This window comes from Arachis duranensis, unplaced genomic scaffold, assembly GCF_000817695.3.
Source record: "Arachis duranensis cultivar V14167 unplaced genomic scaffold, aradu.V14167.gnm2.J7QH unplaced_Scaffold_232527, whole genome shotgun sequence".
Taxonomy (NCBI): domain Eukaryota; kingdom Viridiplantae; phylum Streptophyta; class Magnoliopsida; order Fabales; family Fabaceae; genus Arachis; species Arachis duranensis.
Genome location: NW_026264853.1, coordinates 1437563 through 1451774, shown reverse-complemented (window position 1 = coordinate 1451774; position 14212 = coordinate 1437563). Strand labels below are relative to the sequence as shown.

Sequence of the window (14212 nt, the reverse complement as noted above, 5' to 3'; positions counted from 1 at the left end):
AAAAATATTAAAAAAAGAAGGTTTTCAGGCAAGAATAGTTGCTAAAAAGAGGAAGAAGAGGCGGTGTGACAAAAGTAGAGAAGTGGCGGAAGAGAAGAAGAAAACAAAAAAGTGATGCAACAAAAGAAAATGGCAATGCAGAAGAAGCAGAAGGGAAATACAGTAGGATGAACGACTAAAGGAGGAAGGAAGTAGGGAAGGGGATGAGGGAGAAGGGAGAGAATATAGGGCAAATGTTGGAATTTTCAAATTTATTAGAGATAAAAATGTCAAAAAAAAATGTGTCTTATCTCTTATGTTTATATTTTAGTCTCCCCATATCTTATGACTTATGTAATACATAAATTTTGGGTATTTATCTCTTGATTGTGGCTCAACATACTAAACAAACGCTGTCTTTGGCTTGATTGTTCACTAAAAATTGTAGATTTATGCAAAGAGTGACTTAATTGGGCACTTATTCATTTATCCATAAATATAAAAAATGTTGATTAGAAAAAAGATCGTTCAAATTTGAAAGGGTACGACGAAAGGAGTGACAAGTGCATAAACCAACAAGGAAAAGCCGAAAAGAAGCAGCAGAGCAGCGTCAGCACACGGACACAAACCAAAACCAGTGTTTTTAAGTGGTAAGTGCCAACCATGAATGAGGCCCCAAAGTTAGCACTGCCATAAATTCAGTCCTCGCCTTCAATCAAGACAGACACATATTATTTCCATCCCACCACTTTGCCGCAGCTGAAGTTGACACTTACCACCATCACACCCATATCTTTCTATCTCACTCTCACACATGCCACTGTCAATGCTTCACTCTTAGATATATTATTTGTACTTATTTATCCCCTACATTATAAAATCCATACATATTTCTTTAAAAATATTAAGAAAAAAATGTGTTACCTTACTATACAATACAAAATGAGTACCTCAAACAATTATCTAACTCCCCTCTATATATGGCTAAATGTTAGTCTTACTTTTCTTCCTGCCCATGTTCCTAACACACTCATAATGGTTATTACCTCAGGGACACGCCACCCACCCTCATCCTCTTACTTCCCCCTCCACCGCATCTCGGTGGCCCTCCGCCACCTCCGCCACTCCACCTGGCTCACACATCTCCACCTCCACCACCCCAACCCCCAATGCCGCCGCCACGTCAACCGCCTCTTCTGCCTCATTGACCAACTCCAAGAGTATATCCGCCACCACTGCCTCCTCCCTCCCAACCCCACCAACTCTTGCTCTCAACACCTTCCTCGACGACAAAGCTTGGAAGAGAGGCGCATGCACCAGCACCAGCTCAGAGAATCACTCACCAGAATCCGCCAGTGCTTAAGGCCCCTCCAACAGTACCTCAGATTTCACCAACCAAACCAAATCACACCTTACCACCAAAGCATGACCATCCTCAGCGTTTTCACTACTCGCCTATGAAATTTCAACCACCCCATTATCTAGCCCACCATCAATTTTTTGCTGTGCTACATTTTCTTTCTGTTTCTGTGGTATATGTGCCATTTTCTTGTTTCATGCTTCCTTTTGTTCTTTTTCTCTTCAGGCTGTAGTTAGTTGTAGCAATGCACTAGTTTCAAAATTATTCGTGTTGTTTATAGATGCATCTATATAATGTAAGGTAATTAATCTAATATTTCTTTTATTTAGAACTTCGTTATAGGAGAAAACAGGATTAAGCCTATCCTATGCATAAAGAACACTATCACTATTAGAAAAAGGCACACTTGCGGTCAAAAGAATCAAACTTTCTTTGCATAGGTTGTGATGTGGATGCATGTCTGTTTCACATTCAACAAATCTGAAATAATTTCCAACAGCTAAATTATTTTGGAACAAAGTTCGACAAATCAATATCCAACTTCAGCTACGACTAAGATATGAAAATACATTGATTATGGTACATGTTTCACAACCTTGCATCATCCAATGTATTCCAAGGCAATATTGCCCATCATTTTAGCCAATGGTGCTGGACACTTGGTTACGATGTCAAACCTGGAACGGTTTGAAGCATGTCCAAAGAGTGAAATGCTTAACCAAGCGAGTTCCTTTAGATTCAATCTTGAAGAGAGGAACCCTTGCCAATAGTAAGGTTTCAAGTCAAAAAATGCATCAAAGAAACGCCTGGATCCATTCAAGTCAAGCTTCAACAGAGTCTCCATTCCAAACGAGTAGAATTGCCTGTTGAGCTTGCTCTCAATTGGCCACATGCTATTCCAAATCTTAGCATAGAGCTGTTTCCCCCTGATCATTCTGGTTGAGCCAAGGCACTCTGCTATGGCTGTGGCTACACATGGTGCAACGGCCATTGTTCGAGCCACCATGTACCCTGTTGAAGGGTGTACTATCCCTGAAGTGCCGCCAATGGCCATCACATTCTGAGGGATCCTAGGAAGAGGTCCCCCCATTGGAATCAAACACTTCTCATCCTCCAATATCTTGTTCACTTTGATTCCCAAGTGCCTTAGCCTTGCAACCATCCTCTTCTTCACCTCCATGTAAGACAAAACCGGACGGCTAACAAGGGAAGTTTCCTCAAGAAATATCAGATTGGAACTGAAAGGCATTGCATACAAGAAAGTAGGAAACTTGGAATTGTTAGCTCTCAAGTAAGGCTCATTCCCCATATGGGAATCCCTCCAATCCATCAAAACCATCTTGTCCAAATCAAAAGGGTGATCATCTACCTCAGCCAGAATCCCATGAGCAATCTGAAAACCATGGTTCCTCGCCTTATCATACTCTACAAAAGTACTTGCAAATCCACTAGCATCAATAATTAAACTCCCTCTCAGTTCTGTGCCATCATCACAGAGAACTGTTGACTCAAACTCCTGATGCTGAATTTGCCATACCTTTCCCTTGTGAAATTTAACCCCATTGGAGACACACCCTTCAATCAACTTCTGCTTAAGCTTCTTCCTACTAACTCGGCCATAACGACGGTCCAAATACTTGGTCTTTCTTTCATTAATATAAACACAGGCCATCGGCCATGTTTTATCCAAGCAATCCTCAAGATCAATACTCTCAAACTCATCCACCCACACACCATAATTGTTAGGCCACATGGAGAGAGGGTCAGGATCAACACAACAAACCTTAATTCCATAGCGGGAAACTTGCTCTGCTAGGCGAGTGCCTGCAGGGCCAGAACCAATGATGATCACGTCAAAATGAGATCGATCAGAAGGATGGCACCATGGGAGATCAAAATCCAAGGGTTCAGGTTGATGGGCAGGCTTCAAGTGGAGGAAATTTCCAAACTTGCTGGTGTTGCTGTAGGCCCTGACTCTGAACTTTCTTGAAGTTGAAGAACATGATGAACTTGATGTGTAATGAGTTTTTGGGAGGGGAAATGAGGAAAGTGTGGCTTTGGTAGGTGGTGGTGGGGTAAACAACGTAACAGTTGTCGTAACCATGCTTAGAAGGAGAGAACTCCAAAGAAACTAAGGAGAAAGGGAGAAGCGTTTAGGAAAGAGAGTTTGGCAAATGGCAATTGGAAGATGGGAACATCAACCATATACAGACAAAGAGGTATCATAGAGATAACTCCCCTAACTTATGCATCCACATCCATTTTGGCGCAAGTTTTAAAATGGAGTCGGTTACTTTGCGGGAATATTATAACTTATAGGTCAGTCGGCAAGCCAAAACGACAGATGAGTAAAGTAATGCAATTAATCTTATACGTCTTCATTTCTTTTTTCTTTGGTATTATCTACTTCCAACTCTTCTAGTGCGATTATAGTATACACCAATTCACATAAAAATGTGTGTGTGTGTTTGTGTGTGTTGTATATTATTCACATCTATTAAATAGGACATTTGAAGCAAAAAAAGTATTCAATCCTCCATTCTTCCCCATCAAAAATAAATAAATCGTTGTCCACTCTTGATGCAAAGGTTGCACTTCCTTGTCCAACAGTCCACTTAACCAACCAACCTCCCATCTTCAGCTATCATGAGGAAGAGAGAGGGGGGGGGGTTGAAAAGAGAATCCGACATTTTCCATCAAAAGAGATTCGAAGTGTTTCCTGCAGTGAAACGCATTGTCTTGCATTGTTCCTATCTTATTAACAAGGAGCTCAATTCGGTCACCTTATATGAGAAAGTATAGGAAGTATTAGAGATATGATCATTAGTGTTATATTGTCCTGTCAGGTTAACGCTTTTCGGATGAGTGGATTCATGATATGGTATTAGAGTTCTAGATCCGAAAAAAAAATCAAGAGTTCGATCTTTGGTGAATCCCAAAATCAGCTTAAATTTTTGGGATGAGTGGTTTTATGACATGAGATGTTTATTATTCCTGTTATTCGGATGGTTATTTTGGATAGTATGGGTGATGTTCATTTTATTCATAGATCAAAGATTGTACACATTGTACACTTAAGCCATTGGCTCCCTATCACTACTCATTCCACCATCATACTACAGATCAAATTAACAGAATGGAAAGGAGACAATAATTAAGTCAAATACATTATGGCATCCATAAAATTTGAAATCCAACAGCCTAATCAGAAGCATGTTTATAAAGCAAAATATAATTATTTTCCATGGATATATTATGTAAACACTCTAGTCACTTAGCCAGTAAAGGCTTTCTTTCCATCCCTCCTTTGGAAACAATCATTCTCCTTAAAATGAACTGGAACCTTTCAAAGAAAGGGTTATAAATTGTCTGCTAGCTCACCAACATTCTTTCAGAGATAATTATGTAGTAACAACTCGTATCATGGCATTTTAAGCAGAAAGTACTTACTGGGGAAGAAAACAAATAAATTGTAATCAAATTATATTGATTTTGTTTATGTTTTTGTTTCTTCTTCATATCTATTTATGGTAAAAAAAAGAAATTGTATTAATGATCCACATAAAAAGGTAGAGGGAATTTGAGTTTAACTAGATTATTCCACAGTGGCGTGAGTAATTAACTAGAATAATGATAAATTCCAATTGCTAAGGTACATTTTTAGTTTTAACTTTTCAGAAAAGACCTTGAAGATAATTAGTCAAGCAGTCAACTATTTGTTCAATAAGGAGAAAACAGAAGTGCCTTCCTTTTTCAAACAAGGATCATGACAAGAGATTGAGTCCTAGATGATTGCGTCATAGAACACTTCCAGACTGGAGACAGCTATATACTAAAAATAGATGACTCCTGAGTAGGATCAATCTCTGAAAATTTTAAGTCAACCCAAATCTTTTTCGTTTTGTTTTTCAACAACTTGCAAATAAGGATAAGACCTTTCTAATTTCTATAGCTGTAAATCTATAACCTATGACTATAAGTCTATAACCGACATACCAAATTTCCTGAGAAATCTTGTTTGAGGAAGTAGCACTCTATCTGACTAGTTCTTAGAGCCTTTTTGTTGAGATTTATTACTTTCATGTCTCGTATGCTAAAGTTGTGCTATAATCTTAGCCCCCCAACCAACATTCTGAAGAAGCTGCAAATTACAGTGAAACGCATTTATCTGCACTGTGATTAAGTACCATAATTTTATGGTTGTGTTAATAGAAGTGTATTTATAAATACATATTTTTTAGATGTATTTTTTTATATATATTTAAAATATAATAATTAATTATTATTGATAATAAATTAGTAGATAATATATTAGTATCCTATATTTTTCTTTAAACAATATTAATTAATTTTTAGGGAATCAGGCACCGCTAGAATTTGACCGTAAATAGAAGATGATTTAAATTTAAAATGGAAGAATAAAATTTTTTTATTATTGGAATTTAGGAAGTATTTTTTATTTTTTAATTTATTGTAGTCTCCTATTATACGCATTGTCAAAATTTTTTAATTGTTCTCCTAACGGAGTTCAATATAAAATTTATGCAAATGTTTTTTTTCAATTAATTGTTATATCTAAAGACTAATTCCACTAAATTTTATGCACAATCCTATTCAAATTTTACATAAATATTTTACATTTAGAATCCAAAATCTTACTAAAGATAACAAATATATATACCAGTTAAACTCTTTCTAGATTAATGATTATTTTTTCTTAATAACTAAAGAAAAAAAAGAGCACTATGGTTTTTAATAGATAATATCAATACAAAAAATTCGAAAAAGATCGTTATTTAGAGTCAGTAATTCGATATAGTTTGAATTTATCCAAACACCTCATTTTGCAAGTAAATCAGTTTCGTTGTTTATTCTTTCTCGTATCAAATTAATTCGCACCGTTTAGAATTAGTGAATTTTTATGTTTAAAATCCACATGACTATATTTTTTTGCATGGTCTAATAATAATTCTAATTTTTATCGTGATAAAATTATGAAAGTAACTGAATTTATGTATTCTGTTTAGTTAAATTTGTGAGTTATAAATTTTTTTTATTGTTATCATGAGTTAAAATGGAAGAATGGTTTAATGCGTCTCGCAAACTGGAAGATAAAAGATGTCAAAAACATCAAATTTATTGGAATTAAGATGGAAGAATTGAGAAGACAAGGACTTGTTGAGAAATTTTATCACTTCAACTTAAGCTTTTTGTTGAATCAAGTGATAATCAACCTTTAAATGTTTAGTCCGTTCATTAAAAATCGGGTAAGTAGCAATATGAAGAGCACTCAGATTATCACAATATAAAACTGGTGGGCGGATAGGAGAAATGCATAAAAATGATAACACATTCAGTATCCATTGAAGTTCATAAGTTGTGTTGGCAAGTGGATGATATTCTGCTTCAGTAGATGAGCGGACAATGGTAGTTTGTTTCTTGGTCTTCCAAAAGACTAAAGAACTATCTAAGAAGAAATAATAGCTTGTTAAAGGTCGTCAAGTGTCAGGACATCCGATCCAATCAGAGTAACTGAAGCCGAGAAGTTGAATTTCTGATTCTCTTAGAAGAAAAAGGTCCTTTGCCAGGGCTAGTTTTCAGATATCGTAACACATGGTTGGTAGTTTGAAGATGAGATTCAGTAGAAAATGCCATAAATTGACTTAATTGTTGAGTGGCATACATGATGTATGGTCGAGTAGTGGTGAGATAGATAAGAAATTTTTGTCTTGACATAGTCTTGTGATACTATCCATTGGAACAGAGGCAAGTTTAGCACCTAATAAACCCGAATCCTCCAAAAGATCAAGACAATATTTTCTCTGAGATAAGCAAATTTTTTCGCTGATTGAGCAACCTCAATACCCAAAAAATATTTTAATGGACCCAAGTTTTTAATTCGGAAGTGTTGGTGCAAAATAGATTTAATGACAGCAAGTTCAGAAATAGAATTACCAATGAGAACAATGTCGTCAACATAGACTAGAAGGATAGAAATTTAAGTACCAGTGAATTTAAAAAATAGACTATAATCAGATAAGGTCTGCTGATATCCATGAGATAGCACAAGATGAGAAAATTTGTCATACCACATACGACTAGATTATCGTAAATCATACAATTACTTCAGCAGCTTGCAGCATTGATTCGGTCGAGGAGATGTAGATTCGGGTGGCAGAGTCATATAAACATCCTCAGAAATATCCTCATGTAAGGAAGTATTATTGACATCCAACTAATGTATGAGCCAATACTTCATAGAGGTCAACGCCAAAACTAATCTGATGGTAGCAGGCTTGACAACAGGGGAGAAGGTTTCCAAGAAATCAACATTGAGTAAACCCTTTTGCGTTTGATGCAATAGACCCATTTACAGCCAACCGGCTTAACGCCTGCAAGGCAATCAACAAGATGTCAAGTTTTGTTCAACTCAAGAATATACAGCTCATCTTTCATAGAACTACGCCAATTAGAGTGTTGATTGGCGCCCTTAAAACACATTGACTCAATATCAGAATGTAGAGATAAAAGAAATGTATGATGAAAGATGAAAGAGAAGAAAAAGACATAAATGAAGACAGAAAATAATGACATTTTGAGGGAGAGAGATTCATGGAGGTGAGAGAGGAATTACACAAGTAATTAGAGAGATATGCTGGAGGTCGGTGAAGTCAGTCAGAATGACGAGGACGGGGTTGCTTAGGTGGCGAGAAAGATGACGTGGGATGAAGAGGTGATGGTGGGTTAATGTCTATTACAAAAAGAGGGGAGGTTGTACGACTTAAAATGGATTCGGGGGTCATGGGTTCAAGTTGGTTAGGACACGACAGTGAGGATGAAGGAGGGGTTGTCGGAGAAAAAAAAGAATTAGATGGAAGTGGGTCAATGGGTATGGGTGAAGGTCCAACTGGAAGACTAACTGAATCTTATTTTTGAGAATGTGTGTTTGATAATGTTAGGTTAAGTGTATGAAATTGGACATTTTTTATGGCTAAAGACAAGATCATTTCATAAAAAATCACGTTTCTAGAAATCTCAATTCTTTCATCTTCTAAAACATCAACAATATATCCTTTAAAATCATGTTGAAAACTGTTCCGAGGGTTACCTGAAACTGTAGGTCGATCTCGGTCGAGATCTACTGTGCTGGTCGGAGATGACGTGTCCGGCGTGTAGGTGGTGGCCGGAGCTGCCGCGTCCGACTTGTTGGACTGCCAATGCTGCTAATCCTTTGTCACCGGAGGGTGGTGGTACCTGCAAGAGGCTCCGATACTTAAGTTAGCAAGGGTTTTAAACAGGTTTTTAGTAGAATTAGAGTATGAGTTATACCTGGGTACTCCAGTGTATTTATAGAAGTGTGGAGTGACCTTTTTAGATAAGATAAGTTAGTTATCTTATCTTTATCTTATCTTCAAGTGAGGTCATCTTATCTTCAAAGGAACCGCCCTTCTCTCTGTAGGCTTTGGGCTGCCTTAGAATTTGGGGCGTGGTCCTCCGTTTGGGCCCTTTTTGGGCTTTCCTGGTGATTTGACCAAGCTCTTTGAGAAGAGGTCGGATTGCCCTGACCTGAAGAGGTCGGTCGAGTTGTCAGTAGAGCATCCCGGGTCGGACAGCTCGACCCAGGGTATGAACAAAAACTAATAAACACAGCCTTTTTGGCTCTTGGATAATATTTTGATCTGTTTGCCATTATGGTAGAAACAAAACATAAGCATCCAAAAATTTTAAGGTCATGATAATTTAGTAGATGATTAAATAAAATCTCAAATGGTGTTTTAAAATTAATTGCGGATGATGGAACTCTGTTAAGTAAATAAACAGCATGTTTAACAATATAAGACCAAAAAGATTATGGTAAATTACATTGAAACATAAGATCACGAGCTATATTTAAAATATGTTGAACCTTGCATTCTACCCTTCCATTTTGTTGAGGAGTTTCAACACAACTACGTTGATGAGTAATGCCCTTTGAAACATAAAAATCATGTAAAATAAATTTTGGTCGATTATCGAAACGAATAGTTTTGACTTTAGAGTTGAATTATGTTTCAATTAAAGTAATAAAATTTTTTACATGATTTTTTACTTTTTCTTTTGATTTTAATAAAATAACCCATGTAAAGCGACTAAAATCATTAACAATAGTAAAAAATATTTATGATTATGAATAGAATTTTGTCGAAACGGACCTCAAATATCAAAATGTAATAAATCAAAACTTGCATTGGCTTTGTTAAAACTTTGAGAAAATGAAAGTTTTTTTTGCTTAGAAAGATGACAAACTTCACAAGCCTCATCAAGATGCATAGAAATAAAAATAAAATATTTATGTAAATGATTAAGTTCTTGTCCAAAAAGGTGTCCTAAACAAAAATGTCATATATTTGAAGGTGTAACGAGTGGGGATTGGATGGAATTTATGGAATGTGTAGTGGATAAATTTTTACCGAAATTGGGTTCAAGGACGTATAATCCCTCTCTCATTCTGTCCAAACCAATCATTCCGAAATTGTTGCTCTGTAGGGTGCAAGAAGAAGATGAAAAAGTGAGTACACTCTTTATTGCTAAAGTAATTTTTGAGATGGAGATAATATTAAAGTTGAATCATGAAGAACAAAAGATGGTAAAAATTGAACAATGCCTCTATAAGAAACAGTAATTTGAGAACCATTTGGTAAATGAACAATAATAGAAGAAATTTATGTGTAAGAAATGAACCAAGACAAATTTGATGCAATATGATCTGTGGCACCAGAATCAATGATTCAAGATTTCAGGTGTTCAAGAATGAATCTCGATTTGAAAAATTGTTAACAATAGAAAAAGTACTGAAATAGCAAAGATAATGAGTAGTTGGACATGACAAAAGCCCAAATTAGTTTGAAGGACGAGTTTCTTTATTGGAAGAAATGGCATGAAAGAAAAAGTGTTAGACTGACGAGATGTCCAAAAGAGGCTCATGATGAAGATGTTGGTGTGCTCTTTTCCTTGACCTAGGATAGAGTAGGGAGGTAGCTCGGCAATTCAAAAAAGATTGTTTTGAGCTAAATTGGAAGGTTGATTATTCATTGTAGGAGGGGAGGTTGAAGGGGTTTTACAATCTGAATTGGTTGGTTTATCTATGAATGTCAGTAGAGTTCAAGATGAGTTATGATACTATGATAAAATTATGAAAGAATAAAAAAAAATGAAGAATGTTGTACTTTGTATTTCTTGATTAATTGAATTATGAAAGTAAAACTAAATAAATATAAAGCATTGTTTATAAAAGATAAAAGTAAAAATAAGATAAAATAATAAAGACTAAAATTATAATTGAATTAATAAAGACTAAAATTATAACTGAATTATATATTTTGTTAAGCTAAATTTATAGGTTATAAAATTTTTTTATAATTGTCATGAATTAAAGTAAAAAAATAATTTAATATATCGCATTTCTTACCACTGAATTCACGTCAAATTTCCCGAACTCATTCCCTAAATCAGCATGAATTTATGTCTAATCACAGAGTTTCAACCTTACAACATTCATTAATGATATAATGCCTGATTTTATATAACTGTTAAAATAGTTGAGACTTAATCAAATATTTTTGTTGATAAAATAGTATATAATTAATGTATTAAAATATTTTTATAAGTCTAATACTAAAAATTAACTTTAAAAGTATAAAAAATTCTATAAAACGGTTTGAAAATTAAATATTTTCTTAAATTTTAAAAAATATATTATAAAGAGGATATTAATTTTTCATAATTCGTTTTAATGTCTAATAACTCAATTTATGAAATTAATTGTTACATTGTAATTATTATTCTACTATTAAAAGAAAATGTTATAGTATTAACTATATAAAGACCTAAGAACATTATATGAAAAAAGATACAATGAGATATTAAAGTATTTTATGATGAGAGTATTTTATGAAAAGAACAATCCCATAAAAAAAAATTCATAATCTCATAATATATGCACTATTTTAAATAGGTGCATTAAGGTATGTATGATCTCTAATTTAGTTTCTATTGTGACTTATGCTAATTTGAGCGTCAGAATCCTTATAAAAACACTCCCGTCATCGAGATATTAGAAACTCAAAATAGAAGGATAACAGCAACATCATATCATATCTCCAATTTACTCTCTACAATTTTATTCATGTAATTCTTAAATTCGAAAGAGTAAAAACAATTTTAAACAATTAAATATCTAAATATAACTTTTACAAAGAAGTTAATTTTTTTATACATTCTCCACCCCTATCCATATGAGAGAGCAATAAGCATAGTTGAAATAAGTAAATAAATAATAAATAATGTAATAACATGAAGTTGGTATCGAAATATGCATGTCTCCTCCTATCTCAGGTGAGGGGAAAGTAGAGTGAATCTGACATGTAACCTGGCCATCACTATATGAGTATAATATTATCGTAAATCAATTGACTATGGCCTCTATATATATGTTCTTCTCAGAAGTCATCTTTAAAGAAAATCCTTTGCCGCCGAAGTTCATGCATTTCAAATTCCTGCCGAAGTACATGCATGCTCTGACTTCATGTTAAGTCAGAAACATATCTATCAAACTTCAAACCACTACTAATCTCCTGCAAATTAGCAACTAACATACTTCATATAAAAAAAATGCGATCTTTCAACTCTGTTACTTTTTCCATGAGCTAATTATTTTGTAAATCATTAATTACCACTACTCAGTATCAATTATAATTTTTTTTCTGCGTCCATAAATTCCCGTATACAAAATAATACCAACAAACCTCCATTAATTTAGTCCAAAATTATTATAGATCGGTATAATTTATTATTTTTGGTTAGCAGTTAGTTATTAATATTTAAAAATATAGAATAAAAATATATTATTAAATTATTAAATTAAAAATATTTGTAAAAAATAATAAATTTTAATGATTTTTTAGATTTTTTATAATATTAGATATGAATATTACATCAAACTCAAAATTTAGTGCATGTCATTATCTAACGTTCAAACATAGTTAATTAGGTTGAAACTAAAATTTCTAATTAAAACATTTACCCCACAAGTCATTTTTCAAGGATTTTTTTATTTTTATAAATAAAATAAATATTAAATTTACCAAAATAAATAAATTTGAGAGAAATTACCGAAATAAATTTTTTTTGTTTATCTCGTTTACACTGTAAACGAGATATGACACGTAAGCGTGATACGTGTATATCTTGTTTACAGTGTAAACGAGATACGTGCAATGTCATCTCGGTTATACTATAAACAATATAAGCAAGGGGACACCCCTATATATGGAAGTCGTTTACAGCCGACTTTCGGGCCCCAGTTTTACTTTCTCGACATCTTTCTCCTCTCTTTTAACCCTTTCTGACTACACCTGTGACCCGAGCGGTAATGGCGCGTCGAGTGGGGAATGACGGGAATATAAACAGACTGAATGAGACGACACATTACGCTGGGGTGGCCGACTTTGAGGTTAGTTTCGTTATGGTTGTTAAATTATTTTTATTTTGGCATTGTTAAAGTATTCATGTAGATCTGGAACATTGATATATGGGTTAGGAATTAGGTCCGTAGGGTTAATTTAGAACTGTATCCGCTTAGGCTAGGTTCGTATGACATCAATGGTATCAGTTTGGAACTCTGTTATTCCCATACTATGTTGTTAGTGTTTATAACTGTAATGCCATTATAGTATAACACTGTGTTTATTATTAAGGTTATCTATTTTTATTTTATAAGAAATATAGTACTTTATTTGGTTGTATTACGTTATTTATTTTGTATATAATTTAAATATTATTTTTGTTTGTCATTAATTAGAGGCCTCGCCTTCTACTGCCTCGGCGAGTTAGCCATACTTTACCTCCGCTGGATGCCATCGTCCCGTATTTGGCCGAGGCCGGATTCGGCAACATCGTGCCACTCAGGAATTTTACTTTTGACAACTCCCTGATTTCGGCACTGGTGGAGCGATGGCGTCCAGAGACACACACATTCCATCTCCTGTAGGGTGAGGTCATTATCAGCCTCCAGGACGTGGTGTACCACCTGGGCCTACGTGCACACGGTAACCTCGTGGGGGTGCCTTCGTGACTTTGATAGGTGGTACGGCATAGAGACGTGGGCATTGGTGGAGCAGCTCCTCGGTGTCAGGCCTCCCGTAGCAGCACAACAAGTGGCTCAGAGGAAGGAGTTGTTCACGCTGAAACTCGTGTGGCTACGGGATCGTGTTCGCCAGATGCCCCAGACAGACGATCTCGAGATCCTCTGATAGTATACTAGGTGTTATATCATGTTACTGATCGGAGGGTATCTGATGACCGACAAGTCCAACAATCTGGTACACCTTCGTTGACTGTCGCTGCTCCAGGACTTTACGGAGTGTATGGTGTTTTTGTGGGGATCGGCTGTGCTAGCCTGGACGTATCTAGGGGTGGCAAGCGGGAAAGCCCGCCCCCAAAATAACATAAACATAATTCAAAACACTCAATTTTTATCTTCATACTCTTGTAAGTTAGGTTGGGGGAAGTTAGATTTTAGGAAAAAATTGTAAAAATACCCCTTCACTAAAAAAAACCTTAGCCCGGCGGGGAAGCCCGCCCCGCCCCGCCAAAACCCGTCAAAACCCGCGGTTTAAGCGGTGCGGGTTAGGCGGGCTTTTGCTATTTGGCGGTTCCGATTTTCCAGCCCAGCCCGCCTTTTTTAGCGGGTTACGCGGACCGGCCCGGCGGGTTTAGGCCCGTTTGCCACCCCTAGACGTATCAGTCCCTATCTTTAGCGGCTCAGCGGGGCGTCACGGACATCGCTGGTTGCACTCCATTGTTTATGTCCTGGATCTATCAAAGATTCCCCCA

The 14212-nt window shown here is 35.5% G+C and overlaps 2 protein-coding genes across 2 annotated transcripts; one reads left to right on the top strand and one right to left on the bottom strand.

Moving 5' to 3' along the window:
* The first annotated feature begins 129 nt into the window (after positions 1–129).
* Positions 130–1342, top strand: LOC110274831 (uncharacterized). The gene is made up of 3 exons (XM_021130151.1): positions 130–162; positions 496–588; positions 1031–1342. Exons 1-3 carry the CDS (start codon positions 130–132, stop codon positions 1340–1342), a joined length of 438 nt encoding a protein of 145 aa, XP_020985810.1.
* Positions 1343–1825: 483 nt separating this feature from the next.
* LOC107461762 (capsanthin/capsorubin synthase, chromoplastic) lies at positions 1826–3591 on the bottom strand. Its single transcript, XM_016080325.3, has one exon. The coding sequence runs from the start codon at positions 3441–3443 to the stop codon at positions 1941–1943; it is 1503 nt and encodes a 500-aa protein (XP_015935811.1). The 5' UTR covers positions 3444–3591; the 3' UTR covers positions 1826–1940.
* Between the last annotated feature and the right edge of the window lie 10621 nt (positions 3592–14212).

Excerpts from the sequence above, each read along its gene's own strand:
- LOC110274831 (XM_021130151.1), top strand. The coding sequence starts at position 130 with ATGGCAATGCAGAAGAAGCAGAAGGGAAATACA. Across the intron at positions 163-495 it reads AGAAGCAGAAGGGAAATACA|AAAAAAGATCGTTCAAATTT; the intron begins GTAGGATGAACG and ends AATGTTGATTAG. Across the intron at positions 589-1,030 it reads AAAAGAAGCAGCAGAGCAGC|GGACACGCCACCCACCCTCA; the intron begins GTCAGCACACGG and ends TTATTACCTCAG.
- LOC107461762 (XM_016080325.3), bottom strand. The coding sequence starts at position 3,443 with ATGGTTACGACAACTGTTACGTTGTTTACCCCACCACCACCTACCAAA.